The sequence below is a fragment of the Accipiter gentilis genome, chromosome 3 (genome assembly GCF_929443795.1).
Source record: "Accipiter gentilis chromosome 3, bAccGen1.1, whole genome shotgun sequence".
Taxonomy (NCBI): Eukaryota; Metazoa; Chordata; class Aves; order Accipitriformes; family Accipitridae; genus Astur; species Astur gentilis.
Window position 1 is genome coordinate 24,044,472 of NC_064882.1, and position 22,290 is coordinate 24,066,761.

General features: G+C 36.2%; 1 protein-coding gene across 1 annotated transcript in view; it reads left to right on the top strand.

The window, feature by feature from the left end:
• ARAP2 (ArfGAP with RhoGAP domain, ankyrin repeat and PH domain 2) overlaps positions 1–22,290 on the top strand; it is a 126,454-nt gene that overhangs the window by 68,803 nt on the left and 35,361 nt on the right. The window contains exons 17-23 of the mRNA XM_049831967.1: positions 152–350; positions 2,395–2,458; positions 8,100–8,263; positions 10,298–10,510; positions 12,738–12,843; positions 15,301–15,448; positions 16,307–16,375. Of these exons, the coding sequence (XP_049687924.1) occupies positions 152–350; positions 2,395–2,458; positions 8,100–8,263; positions 10,298–10,510; positions 12,738–12,843; positions 15,301–15,448; positions 16,307–16,375 (963 nt within the window). The remainder of the gene's footprint in view (positions 1–151; positions 351–2,394; positions 2,459–8,099; positions 8,264–10,297; positions 10,511–12,737; positions 12,844–15,300; positions 15,449–16,306; positions 16,376–22,290) is intronic.

The window sequence follows — 22,290 nt, forward strand, 5'->3', positions numbered from 1 at the left end:
TGGGTTTATGAATGATAAATCTGAAAGTTTTTTTTTTTAAACTGTGGCTTTCATCCTTGAATCTTATAGATTTGCAATATCTTGATTTGTTTTTTTTTTAGGGGAAGAGGGTTTTTTTTCTTCATCTGACTCACCCCATTTTCTTTGGTAGCATTTTGTTCCTCCTGTGGCTGAATGCTTATTAGAGAGAGACTGTGACCTGATCGGCCAGCTGTACTACAAAGATTGCCATAACCTGGATCAGTGGAGAAAAGGCTGGTTTGCTATAGAGAAGTCAAGCCTTTATTTTTGTCTTGAAACGGAGAATGCTGAAGAAGACTCCATATATCTAAGGAGGTTGCAAGAACTAAGTAAGAATTTTGCTTAACATCTAGAATTCAGGAAATAGTCTACGTAATTAATTCACTGTTAAGGACATTTCTGTTGCATTTTAAAGTCATAAACATTAGGGAGCTCAGTAACCATTACTTTGCATGAGCCAGATGCTCTTCCAATTCTCATCTATATATGGAGTTGGTAAAGTTCTGTCTTGGATTTTTTTCCCTACTTAGTGTCACACGTTAGAGAGATTTTTCACAGCTTCATAAAGAATGAAGAAAATTTTTGTTCCAGTTGCAACGCTGTCTTTTTTACAAGAGTATTGAATTGAATAATAATATATAACCTTTTGGGATTATTGTCTCATATTTTTGACAGGGCAGAAATACTCGCTGCAGAACTGTATTCTTGAGGTGATTGACAGGCCTACTTTTAAAATACTGAACGTACTAGACAAATTATAATTCTCTTGGAAAACTATTTCACAGACTAATAGACTTTTCTTTTTTTCTGATACTAAAAATATTCTTTGCTCAATATAAGAAATTTATACAAATGGTCTTCTATGACCAATTTTATATCATTGTCTGTAATTATGCTCTGAATTCTCTTTAAGCATATCTGCCCTACTTGGTTTTATATTGAACAGGGCACTATGTTATGTAGGAAGGTAAAAATAATATGAGATTTTCTGTTAAAGTAACATAGAGAAGATAGTTTATGTCTTTATTGATGATCCCCTTTGTAAATGCTGTCAGATTGTAGACTGTTTTGCAGGAACTTGCCTAAATGCCATTGGGCTTTCTACTGTTTATTTACTGCCACCTTACATTTGCTGTGAATAACACCATGAAGGTGTTTTTTAATCAGGAATATTTTTATGCCTTTAGCTATGTTTTAAGTTGTAAATACTTTTTGATCTTGATTCAAAATTAAAAGGTTAGGCAGTAGGAGAACTGTTCTGATATTAATTTTTATAATGCAACTGTAATTTCTCCTACCCTAATCATATAAGCATCCAAAAACTGTGTGTATCTCAAGCATAGAAATGAAACACACTTTTAGCTTTTGGTTGAAAATAGTTTTCGCTTGGGTTTTGATTTTTAAATATTAGTTGTATAACAGAGTTGTATTTCTTGGAAATATTATATATCCATACTCCTATCTTTTCTTTGATTTCTGGTTTCCCCTAAATAAATCTGTTCCACTATTAAGGCTGAATTGTATAACTGAAACTTGCCGAATAATGAATCATGAGTGGAAGTATGGTCACTTATCTTCTTGATATTTGACTCAGTAAATGCAAAAGAGGCCAGGATTATGTGTGATACGAAAAAATCATATAATATGCATCAGAATAGGTTTATTGAGCTTCATTGATATTCAGGGCTTTACTGTCTCTGGGAATTAGTTGAGATAAGATGTGGATTATATATAAGACCTAAACTTTGAAAGAATTAACTTTTCAGAATTTTAAATTAGTAAACAGGTTACATTTAATTTACTGTTCATAGTATAGTGTACAATATAGTTTTATAAGCACTGTTACTGGAAACTATCCAGATGTATTTTCTGTATTATGTAAAATGTAGGTGTTTTGCAGGGTGCTTTTTTTAGCAGGAATAGCATAATGCAACATAAAGAAGGGTGGCAGTGATCTTCACAGTATAACATAACATTATGTTATTGTAAATATCTGCAGCCATTAGGGTACAAGTAGATTAATGGATTAAAAATTCCAGCTTACTTCTGAATCTTTGTCTTCTAAAACTTGTATTTACAAGTTTAATTTTAATATAATAAAGCACTGTAGCATGTTTTCACACTTAAAGTACGTGTTTAACCTTTCTTTATAATTTTCTGTATTATTTTTTCTTGTAAATGTGAGTGTATTGTGGTGTTTTGTGGAGTACTGTTTCTATTGTCAGCAGCATTATTTATAATGTTTAAGAATTCCATGTTCCTTTTGTCACTGAAGAACATTTTGAAAAAACACATCTATATGTGTATGCATGTGTTTGTCTATATATATGTGTCTGTGTAGATCATATGACTGTGTATGTATTTTGTTTTCAGCAATCAGTACTGTGATGCAAAATGGAGAGAAAATAGATGTCCTGCTGCTCGTTGAAAAAGGAAGGTAATGTTCCCATCTGAATAAAGCTTTGATCTGCTTTTATATTGATGTCTTAGAATTCTTGCTGATCAGTCATAGAGCTTTTTCACTTGTGGTTGCTAGAGAGAGTAAATTTGCAGACTTTTTAAAGGAGGGAAAGTCTTTGTGTATTAATTACATTTTATGTCTGTGTCAGGAAATGCTAACAAGCACTGCTTAATTAAAAGCAGTTTTCCCACTGAGAAAATTATTCCCAGTCAGATTAGTCTGCCAATAATGGTTTCTTCAAAAGGACCTAACTTCTTTTACCCTGTAAAGAAAGAGTACCTCTTTGGAGCATTTACCACTTCTCAATTTTTTAATCACTCTTATGTCCCAGAATTCTGTCTCCATCTGTGTAGGTCAGGATTGAGAGGGTATGTATGAGTCCCCTGGTTAGTCTTATCGTAATGTCTGATCTCAGTTAACAACATACTAGTTAGAAAAAAACATACTTGTGAAGCCAACATATCTGCTTCCAAGTAGGTAATGTTCTGATGAGATGACTCCGTCAAATATAGTGGTATGGGAGGTTGAAACCTGAAGTGAGGTAGGATATTTCTGCCTCATAATAGGGGTACAAATTTAAAGATGAAAATAATTCTTATTTTGTAATAGTTTGGTTTTATTTTTTTTATTTCGGGGATAGATTATTGGGCAAACGTCTATGTAAGAAGTGATGCAGTGTTTACACAGTCTTCTGAACAACCAATAATAGGTTAATAAAGGACGATTGTTTTTCTCTTTGTTGGGGGAAACAAAAAAACCCCACAGATACCTTTGACATCTATTCAGATTTGGAGAAACTTGGAGAAACTCATTGTAACTTGTGTGTTCTAAATTTTAACACTTCCTAAGATACTGTTCGGGAATTCAGTAAAGTGATGTAGATCAGAAACAAACACTTTATCCTGTTGAGTTTTTTTCAAAGAAGAATATTGAAAGATTCAGCATTAAGTAAGCGGCATAGACCAACAGGGAACCAGAGGTATCCTATTCAAGGTGCAGTCCAATAGATGAATCAAGCTGTGCAGCTAATTTCATAGATACCAGTGCTAAGCAAAACTTCTAGCTCCAAGTCAGCTTTTATTATTTCTTTCATTATAATATTTCTGTCAAGTGAGGGTAAGTTTTCCCTGAACTGCTTTAATATTTTAATGGAAATTCTGAATTATTTGAAAATAATTTCAACAGGGGCACTGTCTGATTTATGGTGGCCATGAATATATTTAGTTTTTCTTCACTGAAGTCTGCCATAAGGAATTTAAATGCATGGTATTCACATTATCTTAACCATTAAAAGCCATATGGGTGTATAAGCTTTGGCATAGTGATTCTTGCTTAGGATATTACTCCAAAAGTATCCAGGTGTTCAGCCAGTTGCATGTTACTGCATCTTGCAGTGATAAGAAGTTTAATGTGTGAATGGGGAAAATGATTAAGTATAAAATCACCTTTATCTTGAGACTCAATTATTGTAAATGGAAAAAAAACCAGCAATCCTCCTTCTGCCCCTCCAAACCCTAGATAAATTAATTAATACCCTTGAGATGTCATCAGCAGCAACTAAATGAGATACCATACTTTCTAGGTTTTCCTATTTTGTGTGTTATTTTATAGCAGTGCTTGTCTAATGCCAACTTTGGTACAGATTGATCACTTGGAAGGGACCCTATATACTGATCTATTGACAACTTTCATGTTAATTTGTTAGACACTTAAACACAGATTAAATGATAAAATCTGAAAAAAACAGTATTGCAAGAATGAAACAAAATAAGAAAGATTTTTCCAGAATTAAGTTGGAAAAAAAACCCCAAAACAAACAATGCCCCCCTCTTCTGCATAAAGAAATAAATGTGATTGATGTCTTACAGCATCTTGCTAAATTTTATTAGAAGAAACGATGAAAATACCTTGAGTATTTTCCTACTGAAACTCATACTGTTCTGTTGGTTTTGTTACTGACTTCAAACTAGCTTCCCATTACTTACAAATACACCTTTTTCTCAAGTCTCAGTCATTGGGTTGATTAATTAGGGAAAATCATACATTACATGTATCATATACCTTTTTTTTGACACTTTTTCATATGGCTACTCTAGGTGAAAGAATTTCTTAAGTTGTTACAAATGGACTTCTCACTTAAGACTTATTGCATACACAAGTAAACAGTTTCAGAACTATAAAAACTTCAACTCTTACTGCTGAAATAATTACGTAACAAATCTATGAATTCTGGACTTTTTAAAAATACTTAGTAAATTTATGTGTATGTTAAATTCTTGGGGTACATAAATTTAACATTCGTCTGATCCATAATTACTGAGAGGAAGAGTTTACATTGATTTTTGGGATGCAAGGTGCATAACGCTTTGCAGCCTGTATAAAATACAGGAATTCAGAGAGAATACTACCTAAAGGCCTGTGAGATTTTTCTGAAGTGTTGTAGGTATGAATACAATCCAGTTCTCCCCCTTTTTCCCCCCTTCTTCCTCTACCCTGTTTTTTACTTAGCACATTGCTGTTCATTTATTCTCTATCTGACATGTTCAGTGAATGAAGACTACCAGCTCAGAAATACAAAGTGGTTATCATGTTATATATTGCAAAGTAATAGCATATTATGAGAGGCTGAACCAGGCTAAAACATTTTCAAAGCAACAAGACTTTCTCTTTTGAAGATTGTTGCTGTTTTTGAAGCTCAGTGCACTTCCTAAATTTTTACAATAATCCTAGACTTTTTATAATTCTAGACTATTTTTTTCAGATCTCAAAGATGTTTAGTGTTTGTCTTTGGTTATCTTTGATAAACTAAATTGGAGAGGAACACACTCCCTTTTATAGCACCTATTGAAATTTTATTGCACTCTGATCTCTGTTGGAATATATTGTCCCAACTATCTCCAACCCAGCTGGAAATCCTGACTTTCACAACACTGTTTCTTTATGCCATAATCAGGTGGTCATTCACGTTGTCTTATGTTCCGCTTTCATAGTCAAGATGCTTCTTGACTTCTTGCTAGAAGTGGCAAACCATTTTCCAAATTTCTGTGTCTGATAGTTCCCTTTGTCACACAGAGATGTCCTCTGCTTTGCTCCATATTCAGTTTGCGGGTTTTTTTCCCCCTTTATCTCTGCTATTTGTAAAATTCATGAAGTGACTGGTGATACTCGATCTCTTGTTGCCATCCAGATAGAAGTTGCATAGTAGATAGGTGAAGAAGCTATTCCTATGTAGCTCAAAAGAGGTCAACAGAGAAATCTGTACATTGAAGAGAGGAAAGGTGTCTGAAAACAGCTGTATACAGTACTTTTAAAATACATCTTCTATATATAAAATACATCTTCTATATATAAGGTAATGTAAAATCTCTAATGCCATAATTTAAGGAAAAACAGTTGTGCAGACAATTCAGTTTCAAATGTTTCTTTTTTTCTGTAATAATTTAAGCACTCTCTTAGGTGTCAGTGAATGTTTTCAGACCATAATGTAATCCAGATGGTGCTTTTTTTTTTTCTCTGTTACACTTCTTTTGTAGTTGGCTCTTTCTTATTATAGATAGTAAACCTTCCCTGCATACTGGCACAATTTATTTATGCTGATGGTTCATTAATCACAATGCTTTCTTCTTAACCCTTTGATGATAGTAGTAAGATTTCTTGTAAAATGCAGTTACGAGCACAAAATTCTAGAATCCAGAAATAATCTAAGACTCAGATGAGTGAAAGGACTTGTGCTTCCAGTATGAAGTGCTGGATATAAGACCCTAAATATCCTTTGAAGTGTTGCTGACCTTTGTTATATATCTGTAATTATTAGTGGAATTTCCATGCTTTAGTTGCAGTTTGATTATTCCAGCACAATTTCATAGCAATGCATAGCTTCTTGGTACCTCTGTTTTCAGACACATAGATTATTAGAATCACTTGAAAGTTGCTGGAGGGCACTGAGTTGTGCTGACGTCTTTCTCACCCTTCCTCCCCACAAACCTTACCCAGAATCACTTATTATCACTGCTTTCCCAATGCAAGAGTTGTGCAACAAAGCATACAGACATAGCTAAAGCTAGTGGACTTTGCAAGATGGGGTAAAGGTAAGCATTGCACTGTTGTGGATGAAGTGTGCTCACGTATGCTGTTTGTCTGACTATTGGTGCAGAAGGATGTGATGGTAGTCCGTGAGAGAGTTGAAAAGCTTAACGGTAACTTCCTTCCTATGTTGAGACTAAGTGATCTTTGACTGCTACAGTCATTTGTGCCAATTCAGTTGCCTCAATTCACTAAGGCAGAAATCTACACTGGCGGGCCTTCTTGTTGGTTTGAGTACTTAAATTATTAATTTTTTGGGTGTGGACTGTATGTGCTTCACACTTAGCAGAGCAAAAACTGTGCCGGTATTCACCATATGGTCACTATTGCTATTTGTTATGAAGTGTGTGCCATTTATTAATTTTTTGAAATGGAGGAAGTAGCACATGTATAAACATACTGTAGAAGGTGCTGAATTTATATTGTAGGAATGCATTTCACTTCAGAGTCTGCAAAGTAGTCAATCTGCATGATAGCTAAATCTTTGTAAACATTACAGTAAAAATTCTTTCAGACATGAGTACTTCTATAAGCTTAGAAATATTCTTGACATTAAGTTGCTCAGTTTTGTGGTACGTGGGAAATCAGTACACTTTGCCTGTGTTTGTATGCTTAGTATTAAGCCTTGCATTTAATAAAACTTTATATTTTGGTAATTTGTTCAGTGAGTAATACATGTATTTGTTATAACCTGTTACTATTGTCTCTTGAAAACTGTGTGGAAGAGATGATGACATTGGCATGAAAAGCAGAAGCTAGATCTGCAGAGCTGTCTCTTACCTCATGAAATTCTGTAGCACTTCTGCTGTGCTTTGAGTCTGCTTAATGCCACCTTCCAGGTTCATGGTGATCAACAAATCGTTTCCCAATAGGAAAAAAACCTTTAAGTTTGGCTGAAAGTGTTAAAATTTGAAGGAATGCTTAAACTTCTTATTTGTACATTGTTGTATGTTTTAGTGATTTAAATGTATCCTGCGTGTGCTTGCTCTCTGCCAAAAGTACTGTGGTTTGAGATGAGCTCTCTAAGCCACTTCCACAGTAAATTGACTGAATTCTGAATTGTGTCTGGTACTGGTTTAATTTCCTTTTCTCCCTTCTCTTTTATGGTGTTGTAGCATATGCTGAAATTGTTTCTCTGACTTGTCTAGCTTTCTTAGGTGACTGCTCTAGAGACTTTTGACTAGGCAAAGTTAATAATTTTTTGGAAAATAATTAGTTGGCCTTATGAATGCAACAGTGTGGGAGCAAGATTGAAGAAGAGTAATTAAAATGTTGGTCAGGTCCTTTCAAAGGCCTGTGAAAGTGTTTGTGGATCTCCTTTCATTTATTGTGACACTGCTAGTACAAATGTAGTTGGAAAAAACCAAGATGCCGTAACAGTAGGCCACCACCACAGCTTTATGGGGTGGAAGGTGCCCTGATGTTTTATTCTAAGTATTTCTTATTTTTCATGGACATCTGCTGTGTTGCTATAGTACAGTAACATCAGTTTTCTATTCCTTTCCTGCATTCAAAATATTTTTATACTTTTCAGAACTCTGTACATCCATGGCCATACGAAGCTGGATTTCATGGTCTGGTATACTGCAATTGAAAAAGCAGCAGGTACAGATGGTAATGCATTACAAGATCAGCAGCTCAGCAAAAATGATGTTCCTATAATAGTGAACAGCTGTATAGCATTTGTTACACAGTATGGTAAGTACAGTGGATTTTATTCAAATTAAGATCATTTGTATAATACATAAGGCCCCACACCATCAGATCTTATTGAATGAGTTTATATATTATCTAAAGTAAACCCATACCCCTTGTTAGCCTCACCGCTCTTTGATGTGATGGTGAAGTACACTGCCACACATCTGAGAATGGGCAGTTTTGGGAAATACAACTTGATAGATGCCCTTTATAGACACCTTCCTAGTTTAGAAACTGACTTGTTTGCCTGATGTAGCTCAGCCTTGGGTTCCAGTGCCTTGGTGCAGAACACTTCATCCCTGAAAATAAGCTATGTGAACTAGGAAAGAATATGGCCTGGACTGGTCAGCACGTCTTCTGGGAAACTGATATTAACTGTGGAGCTGAGTTTGGTCTTAAGGCTGCTGGTTTTTCAGCATAATAACCTAAGGACTTATAGTCAATTACTGCTTGTTTAAGTAAATTTTGCCAGTGTAACTTTCTGTAGCATTACATCATATGCAGATGATGTCTTTGCCCTTTTTACTACTGCAAATTCATCAGTTTTCTTGTGAAATGCTAAATGCATATCAACCCTGTACAAATCTGTCTTCAGCAAAAATGTGTCTGTAACCTCTGTCAGTATGAGAGAGCCTGATTTATATTTCAGTGACTGAAGTTTAAGTGAATAACTTTTGAATATGGCAACACTGCATTATTGTCAATAATTGTGTCTGGGTTACAACTATTGTCTAAAAACAAGAGGAAAAACATGTTTTTGCTAAAGTATTTTTTAATCATTAGCAATAGGAATTGTTCTAAGTATAGTTTACACTTTCATGCACTGAAATGTTGTTAAAGCAGGGTAATTATGTCTGCCACTCAGAACAATCGCTTGTGTGTGTTCTAAATTAAAATTCAATTTCCTGCTGTCTTTTAAATAAGTTAGATCTTTATTGAAAAATATATTTTTTTTCAAGATCAGTGTTACTGGGTGTTTAAATACTCATGTGAAAGCTGAAGGAATTATTTGTATGCATTACCTGTATGCATACAGGTTTTTGTGTTATGGTAAAGGTTCTGTTTTCAGTTGTGTTCTACAGATAACAGACACTATCGGGTCTCACAGCTGTTCCTGACAGTAACAACACGAAGGCAGTGCTTGTGGGCATTACAGGAAAAGTGAATTGCAAGAACATAAGACATGATTCCATAGGTTTTGACAGAGTGCTTAATTTGACAGGTACAGAAGAAAAGCAGGGTTTTGTATAAAATACGATTCAAGAAATGTGGGGAATGTGGGAAACACCTCTGCAAAGAGAAACAGGACTGCACATCTATGCCAAACTTCCAGGAGTTTAAAAAAAAAAAAAAAAAAAAAAATTTTGGCTACTCTAATATGCATTAATTGGAGGTAGTCTTGACTGTGTTTTAGACTATGAATTTTCTTTTAAGTTGGCTTTGGGCTTTGGTGGTGTTAGTTGTTAAATACAAGAATAGTGGCTGCCTGATGTCTTCCTGAATGTGAGAAAAATCAGAAAAAAAGGAATACTTCCTTCTAATCTCGAGGCTTTTAAGAGTGAAATGTTTCAGGTTGGATGAATAGAATACTTTACTGACTCCTAAGCTGAGCTGATCAGTAGGGTAATAAAATAGTGGGAGTTTTGCTTATGAAAGCAGCTTTTTTTTAATGTGTAATACAATAGCAGTCATCAGAACTTTTTTCCTTTACTGTGCCTTCTGAAACTTATTTTACGAAGTTCTGAAGAGATATGGGGATTTGAATTGCCTGTAAAGTATTCCTGAAATTGTGATCCCAGGCTTGCTTAATATTACGATGTGTATTTTTGCAAAGAGGTCTGGCTGGGTATAAGCAGGCTTTGCAGTGTTTTTCCTGACAAAGTGAGTATGTGCAAAAGGTCAGTGAGATTTTAGTAGGAGATATGATATGTTTGACAGCCAGATATGCTTTTCATATAATAACGTTTGGAAATTTTAAAAGAATACTTGATTTTACATTTGTTTATTTTTCTGTCCTGTATTTCTGTAACTTAGGTTTAGGTAGCAAGCACATCTACCTTAAGAATGGCGATTCTTCCAATGTGGTTGAACTGCTGGAAAGCTTCAAAAAAGATGCAAGGAGTGTTAAACTAAGAGCAGGAAAACATCAGCTTGAAGATGTGACTGATGTATTGAAGAGTTTTCTTTCTCAGATAGATGATGCACTTCTCACTAAAGAACTTTACCCTTTCTGGATCTCTGCGTTAGGTAATGTATTCAGTAACACTTAATACAAGAAAGGTTGTATGTACATTTTCAGTATCAAATCTGAGGGGGTTGTTAATTACTTGCCCTGTGTCAACCTATGTTATTTGATAATTGGCAAAACAATTGTAGTGAGGAAGAAAAAATGTTTAGAGCTTGGCTGCAATATACTTATGTTATTCAGAGATGATTTTATTGCCTTTATTGAACCAAAATAATAATAACAAATAGTGATGTTTCCTTGTAACAGTAGACCAGTATTACACTGTGTTGTAGTTGGATCAGCCAAGGTAAGAAGTGATGATTAATATTTTACTGAAGCATTGATGGCAGAATTCAAGAAATAGACAAATGTTAGAGTAGGAAAAAAGTGTGTACTCTCTTTTGACCATATGCAGAAGTTTATGCCACTTTTGAACTAATATTAATGCTATCATCTGCATGATAGTTAAATAGCAGTCTTGCTGCTTAAATTCTTCAAATATCTTTTATGAACATTCACACAAAGTTATGTATATTAACAATGTAAACTTGTTACCAACAGTTAACTTGTTTTTTGTTTCCTTAGAAATATTGATTTAATTTGAAAGAAAAATTAAGTAACTTCAACCCAAACTGTAACTTATGTATTTAAAACATGAGGATGCGTGTGTCTATGGTTGAAAACAAAACCTTGAGATTACTAATAAATTAGTTACTCATTACATAAATTGTGATGGTTTTTATAGTGTTCATACAAACCAGCTATGTTTCTATTGGTTTCTATATTGCAGTATTTACAGACTGCAAGAAACAAACTCTTTCCATCTAAAACTGTGCTATAAAGTTGCAGATGATGCATAGCAATAAGAGATGCACAGGAAAAGCTAAGACAGAACAGTAATTTCTGCCTTAATGCATTGAAATCATATAGGCTTGTTTAGTGTGGTGAGTTTTGTAAAAAAGAGATTAAAAGCATATTCCTCTCCAATTTTGCTTAAGTTCAAACTTACAGAAGTTGCTTTAACGTGAACCACTAGAAGTTTGGGAAATTCAAGTATCAATATTACACATTTTTGAACTTTAACCTCAATTTGAACAAACTAGAGGAAAGAATATTAAGAATTTATTCACTTACCACAAGATTGATCTGATCTTATCATAAGTCAAAAAAAGTTGTATCGGTAGCAGTTTAGATTTAAGTTAGCTCTTTTGTGAATAGAGGTGTTACATAATGGTGTCACAGTGATTTAACTTCCTGATTTGTACATGGGACTAAAATTCTGCTTCAGTTTTACAGCAGAGAATCCTGTCCTATTATAATTAAGTGACACTGAAAGTACTTGTGGGAAGACTAAAACACTTAGGAAGATCTTGTAGAAGACCTTTAAACTGGTTTTTTTGTTTGTTTATTTTTTCTTCCAATTACCAACGAAATCATAACACAGTGCAGTAGTTAATGGAGAGTGCTAGCAATCAGCTAGAAGAGATGAGAGTTCTTACGTGCTTTTTCTTTTCAGAAACTTGAGTGAAGCAAGAGACTGAGAAGAAAAAGCTAAATAAATAAAATTTACATTAACTTTGCTCATGCCCTGAGCAGGATTATGCTCTGTAGTATCTATGCAGCACAGGGAGGCAGGCTTAACTTGAAGGTAGAGAGCTGTGACTGTCTCATACTGCGATTCCGAAGACTGGAATTCCTGTCATTGGCTCTGCCACCGTCCAGCTATGTAACTTTGTACACCTTATTCACCACTCCTTTCCCTTTGCTCTCCTCTTACCAGTTTTATATATTTGGATCTTTAAACTAATTTGGGCCTTGAGACACTTTACCAATAAAAATTAAAAAGATGGAAAGGTCTTTTCCTTTCTCATCTCTGGGAACTCTTAGAAGTACATTTGCACATGTGTATACACGGATGCACTCACACATGTACACACACAAACTACAGACTAAACAACCTTTGAGAAAAAAAAAAAAATGCTATCCTGGGATTTAGTCTTAAACTGTAGCAAATGGTGCTTGAATATAGAACTGTCCCTCATCATTCCTGATGCTATTTCCCTGAACTAGCGTACAGTAATAGACTTTGTTAACAGTAGGTTGTCAGTATTGCCTTTATGAAGAAGAGGTTGATTGGGTAAATTGTAATTTTAAATGACTAGGTGATGCCAATATAGTTAATGAGAACTGCTGTTGATTTTTAGTGTGCATTGTTATTAACGCTCAATGATTATTATTTTCTGGCAGATACACAGAATGAAAAGGAACGTGTGAGGAAGTATGGAGCTTTTATTCGGACGCTTCCACCAGTCAATAGGGCAACTTTGGCTGCTTTAATTGAACATCTTTACAGGTCAATGCAAATGATGCGCTGTAGCAGAGAAATTCTTGTAATGTGTTCTCAGTATAACTCTACCATAGATGAAATGTGGCTTGTTTCATTAACTAGTAAGCATCAAAAGGTTACCTAGTTGTGGCGATTAATTATATTTGATTCCTTTTAATTTATAATGTGTTTTTTCTTTGGTTGTATTTTTAGCAGTAGGTATCCATAAATATTAATGGGATGGAACAGCCTTACAGCAAGAGGGCTGCCAGTATATGTGTCCAAATAGGGTAATTTTTGAGGTATACTTTATACAAACTCATTTTACCCCTGTCTGCTAGTCTTCCAGAGGATAATTGCAAATGGTTCTTGAAATTAAAAGACTTTTCAGGGAAAATGTCCTTCTCCACAATCTGTATTGCACTTAATAACTTCGAGAATTAGCTACCCTTTCTGTTTTTCATCAATGCTTCATTTTGCAGCTGAGGTAGCGGTAGACAATATCCAAAATATAAACTTGTTTAAGCAGCAAACGTCATGTCTTATTCCTAGATCAAATAAGCAGCAGCAAATGTGTAAAAAATGTGTGAGTTGGTGTCCTGGTTTCGGCTGGGATAGAGTTAATTTTCTTTCTAGTAGCTGGTATAGTGTTATATCTTAGATTCAGTACGAGGAGAATGTTGATAACACACTGATGTTTTCAGTTGTTGCTCAGTAGTGTTCAGACTAAGTCAAGGATTTTTCAGCTTCTCACGCCCAGCCAGCAAGAAGGCTGGAGGGGCACAAGAAGTTGGGAGGGGACACAGCCAGGGCAGCTGACCCAAACTGGCCAACGGGGTATTTCATACCATGTGATGTCATGCCCCGTATATAAACTGGGGGGAGCTGGCCAGGAGGGATGGATCACTGGTCAGGAGGAAATTGTGCATCAGTCGGCCAGTGGTGAGCAGTTGCATTGTGCATCACTTGTTTTGTATATTCCGATCCTTTTATTATTATTGTCATTTTATTACTGTTATTATTATCATTATTAGTTTCTTCCTTTCTGTTCCATTAAACTGTTCTTATCTCAACCCACAAGTTTTCCTTTTTTTCCCTGATTCTCTCTCCCCATCCCACTGGGGGTGGGGGGAGTGATTGAGCAGCTGCATAGTGCTTAATTGCTGGCTGGGGTTAAACCACAACACTTGGATGATTCTGCAGTGTCATGGTTAAATATATATTATCTATTGAACAAGTCAGATTATGTTCCTGGTGAATTGTAGTGAGTAGAGAATGTGTAGAACCTTTTCTGTACAGGATGTTGTGTTCAGAAATTACATTACATAGCCAGGTACATAGCAGATGTCCTTTAAAAACTATTTATATGATTATTAAATTGATTGGTACCATTGTTAGGATAAAGGTTATAGTAAGTATTGTGTTTAACGATGTTTCTAAGCATATCCAATTCAGATATATTAATATGCTGTTATATCTGTTCTGAAAGTAGTTTGAATTCATGTGTGTAACAGCCAAAATTCTGTGTCATACTTTGAAGTGTTTGATTCTAAAAGAGGATACATGATGTAAACAACAGAATTGATACGAAAACTTTACCATAACTGTAGAAACTAAGAAGGATCTAATTTCCTTCCACTTTTTTTTTTAATCTTAGATCATAAGTTTGTAGGATATACTTATGTAACTTAATATAGCAAAGCTGTACTTAGCGTTGTTGCAGCCTCACCTCGAGTACTGCGTGCAGTTCTGGGCCCCACAATTTAAGAAAGATGTTAAGGTCCTTGAATGCATCCAGAGGAGGGCAGCAAAGCTGGTGAAAGGCCTGGGAGAAATGTCCTATGGGGAGTAGCTAAGGACTTTGGGCTTGTCTGGTTTGGAGAAAAGGAGGCTGAGGGATGACCTCATGGCTTTGTACATCGTCCTGAGGAGGAGAAGTGGAGAGAGGAGGTGCTGAGCTCTTCTCCCTGGGATCCAGTGATAGGACACGTGGGAATGGTTCAAAGCTGCATCTGGGGAGGTTCTGACTTGATATTAGGAAACATTTCTTTAACAAGAGGGTAGCCAAATACTGGAACAGGCTTCCTAGAGAGGTGGTCGATGCCCCAAGCCTGTCTGTGCTTAAGAGGCATTTGGACAATGCCCTTAATAACATTCTTCAACTTTTGGTCAGCCCTTAAGTGATCAGGCAGTTGGACTAGATGATTGTTGTAAGTCCCTTCCAACTGAAGTATTCTATTTTTATTCTATTCTAAATAATTTTGATATCACTTGAGATGCAGATAGAAAGTATAAGTTTTCATTTCCGTAATGAGATGTGAGGTAAAGAATATAAAGAAACAAATATAAAAAATAATACTAGATTTTTTCATTGCATTTAATGTAGTTATTCTTTTTGAAATGCACTGCATATTCTGTAGAGGAGCCTCAGACAATTAAAGGAACAATGAAACCTACTAAATATGTTTATTTTTCCTTCAACAGGGTGCAGAAGTGTTCTGAAACCAATCATATGAACCCTCACAATCTAGCCATGGTGTTTTCCTCATGCTTATTTCAAACTAAGGGCCAAACTAGTGAAGAAGTCAATGTAATTGAAGATCTAATTAAAAATTATGTGCAACTTTTTGATGTAGGTATCTTTATATAGTGTCCTAATTGCTCAGCTGTTAGACATGCTAAAATATAGAAGTCTTTTTAAAGATGATCTTGCTATTAGTTACACTGCCTGAGGATTTGCACGGTTTTGAACTCTTAATTCAGTGGACATTGTTTTTTGTCTGCTTCAAATTTTATTTCGCAGCTAGCTTAATCTGTGTAGGAAAGACTATATTTATAGGGTTGCTGTGAGTTACTGTTTTCCAAAATGGTGCACGTTCTTGCTTGACACCAGCATACCATTTTTAAGAAAACATTAAGATTATGACTATTGAAAATAATACTTCTATGCAGATTTTATGGGCCTGATCAGAACTGAAGCATGGAAGAATTCTGTGTTCTTAGTCTCTGAGCTGTTGTTACAATAAAGACTAGAGCAAGTGTTTGGTTCCTTAGGCCTAGAAAGAACATTAAATCCAACTGGGTAGAAAAGATACTACTAGCAGCAATTCGTATTAGCTGTTTTGGTTTAGAGTTTACTGTGCCACTATAACATTGTTTGGCAGTTTTTCTTGGAGTTCTCTTTTCTGATATGTATTTGGTAAAGTTTATAGTAACGAATCACATCAATGAAGTGCTTTTTCTGACTGATAGAATATTTTGCATAGCTGCTTCTATAAGAACGCGATTAACACTATGGTTAATTGTAACAATATTATTGTTGCATTATTATTAATTATTTACTAATTTTAGATGTAAGCATTGCTCTATATTTATATTTGTATTTATCTTAGTTTATTATATTAAATTAGTGTTTGCTAGTTTATGTTGTAATTTTTATACTAGCTCCCTTATACTTATTAATTGATCAAAAATGATCCATTTTAAACAGATAAATGAAGACCAGGTCAAACAAATGGATATAGAGAACAGCTTTATTACCAGGTGGAAAGACACTCAGGTAAGTGGGAAATATCAACTGGTACGAAAACAATTTTAACAAAGACTATTTTGTTGTTTACAGGTTTTTATACCTAGATTTCTAAATGTAAATTACTGAGTTTGTATAGTGACCGGTGTTTTTTACAGCGCTGAGGGAAATAAAATTAAATTAAAGAGGAGGCATAAACTGATAAAGGAAAACAGTTCTGTGTAAAGCATACTGTGGAATTACGTTCTGGCCTGAGCACTGGGATAACTTACAGGTTGTTACCTGCTTTTACTATACTTAATAAATAGTACTAGAAGTAAATGGTCAACGTTTTCAAGTGTGAAAGTGACGACATGTCCTTTTTTAATTTTAAACATGCATATTAAGTACCTTCAAGTGTATATTAATACTTTTATTATTTCATAAGCTTTGGGTATACGTGGTTCCTCTTCATTAGAGTTTCACTATCCCTTTGAGTTTAAAGCATCTGAATCTTTAGCCGCATCCTGTTTTGTGACCATTTCTAGACCCCCAAACCACAAACATTATTTGGGGAAGCTTCAGACACATACTAACAGTCAAACTGATCTTCAGGACACAATATAAGAAAATGGGAGATCTTATGCCACTTATTATCATCTTGAGTTCCAGTCTTACCTGTAACAACTTTTGAATAACTTCAGAGTGGTAAGAAACAGCAAAGTGAGAGCATGTTTCACTGTCTGAATGGTATTTTTGTACAGTCCTAATTAAAGCAAAAATTGGTAAGTTTCATAACACTACCAAGGTGGTTGAATTAAGAAAGGTAAAAGGAAATGCAAGGAGCTTAAAAGCTTTTTTCAGAAATCTAAAGTAGTGGAGGAGAAGCTTTGAGCGGTTTTGGAGCTTATAGGGCTTTAGAAACTAAGCCAGCAGAAAAAAAAAATAAAATCTATAATGCTTTGTCTGTTGGTTGCCTTCCGCCTTCCAGCAGCAGTTTTGTGGTACCTTGTAAGCCATCATTAAGAGGACAAGGTCTTGCAAATAGATGTTGAAATTGTATGTTCTGTGAATTGCTATCTAGAGTCTTACTTTTATCTCATATTCCCTTATTGTCTGGGTCAGAGTGGCATGAAGCTTTCTGACCATGATGACCTACTGTGAATGTGCATATAGAAGGTAGAATGCCTATTTCCTCCTTTTGGTGCCCAGTGGGGAGTGACCAAGTCACTGGGAAACAATTTAAAGTTTATTTCTAGTGTCTATCTTGCAGAATGGAAACATCTGCCTTCTGGCAACAACCACCCCCCCACCCCATCCCACCCCGATTTGATATCCCTAAGAGCATTCTGCAAGGCCGGAGTTGAAGTAGCTTTAATAAAACTTATTAATTCTGGGGACCATGAAAAGGACCTTACTGAGATTAGAGAATAAAATTTTGAAGCCTAAGACAGTGAAAATGCATAGACTTTTAAATACATTCTTTTCTGTGGTTTTAGAACCAAAATAATGCATGTTACAGCTGGTTACACTATTAACATTTTCCAAGCAACTCTGGGAAGCTGTGATGGTTAAATATTTGTAATACCTTCTGGAAAAATTAGGGAGATACGAGAGGAGTTTCATGAGTAGAGAAGGAGATAGTGGAATCATTTTGATTAGATAGGGAGGAAGGAAAGAAAGGAAACTGAAAGGTTGTTGATGGATTGAATAACACAGTAGCAACTGCTGTCTAGGTAGGTTTGTCTAAAACTGAAGCTGTGAGGAATATAGAAAAGACCCAAATGAAATGGTTTTGTTCTGTATTTTTCCACCCCAGATACCACTACTAAGTGACCTTTATGAGGTATTATATTTACAAGAAAAAGAGACTTGCTTTCTGTTCTTTAAAATAAAAGCCTAGGCTTTCTAAAATTGTTAAGATTTTTATTAAAAAGCTTCCAGCACCTGAAAAGCTATTCTTCCACATTCTAAACTTTATAATCAAACTGGAACCTTCATGAATAATTGGGCCTGTTTGGACTGTTTTCCCTGGGACTCTCCAGATTGTTGGGAGGCAGAATTATAGAAAGATTGAACTGGGATTTTAACTGTTCTTATTTTGCTCACAGCAAAGTCTCTAGCATTAATAATCAGCTTTCTAAACTGATGGTTACACCCACTGTGTTAACAGACTCTGGCTTAATTCTCATAACACACATGGCTAAGCTTTAAATTCTTTACAAAAAAATAGTAATATCACTTTAACCTTAAAAATGAAACAAAATCTGCTACCTAATCACAGAATTATCATAGAATCATACAGTATCTCAGGTTGGAAGGGACTTGTAAGGATCAACCAGTCCCAATTCCCTGCTCCTCGCAGGACTACCAAAAAGTAAACCATATGACTAAAAGCGTCGTCCAGATGCTCTTTGAACTCTGACAGTCTTGGTGCTGTGACCACTTCCCTGAGAAGCCTGTTCCAGTGAGTGACCACCCTCTCAATGAAGAACCTTTTCCTAATGGCCAATCTAAGCTTCCTCTGATGCAGCTTTATTCTAGTCGTCTAGGTAGGAAGGAACCTGTTGAGATCATCTAGTCTGATTACACTGCTGCTCAAGCATGGCAGGTTGCCTAGGACTGTGTCCTGTCAGATTGTGAATATCTCCAAGGATGGAACCTCTCTGAGCAACCTCTTCCAGTGTTTGCCCACCCTCACAGTGTAATCATTTTCTTGTGTTCAGATTGAATTTTGTGTGGTTTTAATTCGTGCTCATTGCCTCTTGCCATGTCACTGAGAAGAGTATCTCAGTTTTCTTCATTCTCTCCCATCAGATATTTGTAAATGTACAGGAGGTTTTTCTCCATTATCTTCCCAGGAACTGAGGTGAGGTTGACCAGCCTGTAGCTCCCCAGATCTTCTTTCTTGCCCTTCTTGAAGATGGGATCGATACGTGTGCTCTTCCAGTCTTTGGGAACCTCTCCCAGTCATCATGACTCTTCAGAGATAATTGAGACTGGATTTACAGTGACATCAGTGAGATTCCTCAGCGCTCGTGGGTCCTACTTGTCAGGCTCCGTGGACTGATGTACATCTAACTTATTTAAGTGCTCCTTAACCTGGTCTTCCTCTGCTGAGGGTGATCTTCCTTGCTCTAGACCTTCCCTCTGGTTTCAGGGGCCTGGGATTTCTGAAAGTCAGTCTTACCAGTAAAGACTGAGACAAAGAAAGCATTGAGTACCTTGGCCTCTTCTGTGTGATTTGTCATCTGGTCGCCTACCCTATTCAGCAGCGGGCCCATGTTTTCAATAGGCTCCCTTTTGCAGTTTATGTACCTGTAGAATCCTTTCCTGTTGCCCTTTGCATCCCTCGCGAACTTCAAATCGGCGTCAGCCTTGGTTTCTCTAACCTCATCCCTGCACTTTGGGACAGAAGCTCTGTGCTTTTCTTGGGTCACCTGCCCCTGCTTCCAGCTCTTCCATGCTTTGTTTGTTCATCTGAGTTCAGCCAGGAGCTCTTTGCTCATCCATCCAGGCCTCATAAATAGTAAGGGATGATTTGCAGTGCTTTATAGTACTTAAAATTTGGAAGGCAGCAGTGACAGGGATTCTTATTTTATTAGGCGGTGTGCTACTGTCAAATTTGTTATCATTCATTCTTAACACATCGCTAGAAATGACTACTTTCAGTTTCAGAGAGAATGCTTGTTCAAGAAGAACTTACAAACTTGAAGAAAATGGTACTTCCTACTTTAGCTTAAAAGGAGAGAAGGGGCTAAAAAGAAGTGCATTAGAAATTGTTTTTAAATGTATACATTTGAGAATCTATTTTTTCATCCCATGGGGAAAAAAGTTCTCCAAAGAACATGGTAAATAAGTGCTAAATACTTAGATATGATGTGTGAGAGAATCTTGGCTGGACTACGGAGTCTGCCTGCTGAGTCTCCTAGATACGACATGTCACTGATACTAAATTTCACTGAATCGTGTTACCACCTGGGTTTATCTGTAAATTTTTGCTGTATTCATTAAATGCTTTCTCAGGTAATTTCTAGAGTAAGCTGTTACACCACAGCTATGTTTTCCATCTCAGCGTTGCCTTTTTTTTTCCTTTTTTTTTTTTCTTCTTCCCCTGGCAACCAGCCTTGTGTTTGTGTACCACAAAGAGTTGTGAAAGTCCAAAGGCCTCAGGTATGCGAGGGCTAACCTTACCTGAGGTGTAGAAGCACTCCTTGGCTTGCTCTGTGATCTTGGGACCCCAGCTGCTCAGGGCAGAGGCCTGACCAGGGTGTGCCCTGGTTCTTTCCAGGCCCATGCTGTTAGATTTCTGGTGGCATGAACTCAGGCATTGCGCCATGTAAGGAACAGTATTTCTATGTAAGAATTTAGTTCTGGATCCCACATGTACTGTTCTGTCCCAGATTAAACACTTAAGTTATTTGTGAAATGGGTAGGGAAGGGAGACTTGGAGTCTTTAACAGTCAACACGCTGCGTAAGAAGCTTACTGACCTAGCCTGGAGCTGGGATGCTGAAGGAAGGGAGCCTCTTAAATTCCCCCTCTCTTGCATGCCTGAACATGTGTGTGTCAGACGCTGATTCACAGACCCAAACCATCATCTTAAGATAATTTCTAAAGGAGAACTCGAACATTTTCTTCCATTTTAGTATGCAGATGAGGAATGAGGAGGCTAAATACTTCCTTGAGCCAAGGTAAGGGCTGACCTGAATGCATTTTTCCTTCTCTTCACTTATGTGTGGTTACCGTGTCGTACAGCTTTATAAGCGGCAGTGGAGTGTATTATTTCCTTTGTATCTGATTCCACCCCTTCACAATCCTTCCACAACTTTACAATCACCTGGAATAATTTAGAGCCTGTCCGTTATGGCACTGTCTTGGAAACGTGAATTCAAATTATTGGGTTTGGCAGTGGGTGCATTCAGAGTGTATCCTGGATGAGTTTAATGGTTAGATGGATTGAGCTCCTCGGCTTTACCAAGGTGCACCAGTCCTTAGTAAGAAAAGAAACTTTAGGTACCAAGAATGTTTTAACAGATAAGGCTAATTCGTGGGGTACCCATGTACATGAGCTTTGCTTTCTAAACAAGCAGTAGACATTGGAACAAGACTTCTACCTTTTAATGGATGATAAATTGAAGTTTGAACTGCTTTTAAGGATAGGGACTTCATTCTCTCTGTTATGTGAGGCTATTACCCCTTGAATACAACAACTGGGGAGTGGAGTTCTCAAGAGTCTGACTGTCGTTTGTGGCAATTTGATTGTGACTATGAACGTTTTTCCCATCTGAATTAAACTGAGGAATGTTTTTTGCCAGTTGCCAATTTTTCTATAGCAGACATGATTAATGTAACTACTGTTTCAGTTAAAAATACCTTTTTCTGAAACTGCATATATATGTAACATATGAAATGCATGGATGTCTAATGCTGGGGACCACTTCGATGCAGAAGGGAATAATTCTCATCAAAGGTTGTGCACTTGCTGTTACTTCACAGTATTTACTGCCTGAAGCCCACTGATTAAAGAAGCTTCTTCTAGGTGGTTTACAAGGATGTTTTGAGATTTTATATATAGCTTTTTCTCTAGAAGAATTCAACATTTCCCTAACTATGCATGGTGTTGTCAACAGGTGGGGGAATACCTTAGAGCCAAACCTGGACTAACACTAAGTGCTTTTGAAAAATATTGACCTTTTTCTTTGTTGTATTTTTACATTTATAATTTCTATCATGAGTATGAAGTGCAAATTACTCATAATTTTGGAAGACTAGATTGTATGGATGCCTACACTTTATATTTTACCAGGTTTGGCCATATAAACTTCATTTAAACTGCTGTTGTTAAGTCAAACTTAGCATTTGATGCTTTCATTAACACTATAAAAAGAATAGCCAGACCCTAGCCATTTGTCATAAGCTGTATTTGCCAGTGCAGACCTGAAATGGGATAAACATTTTCAGAAT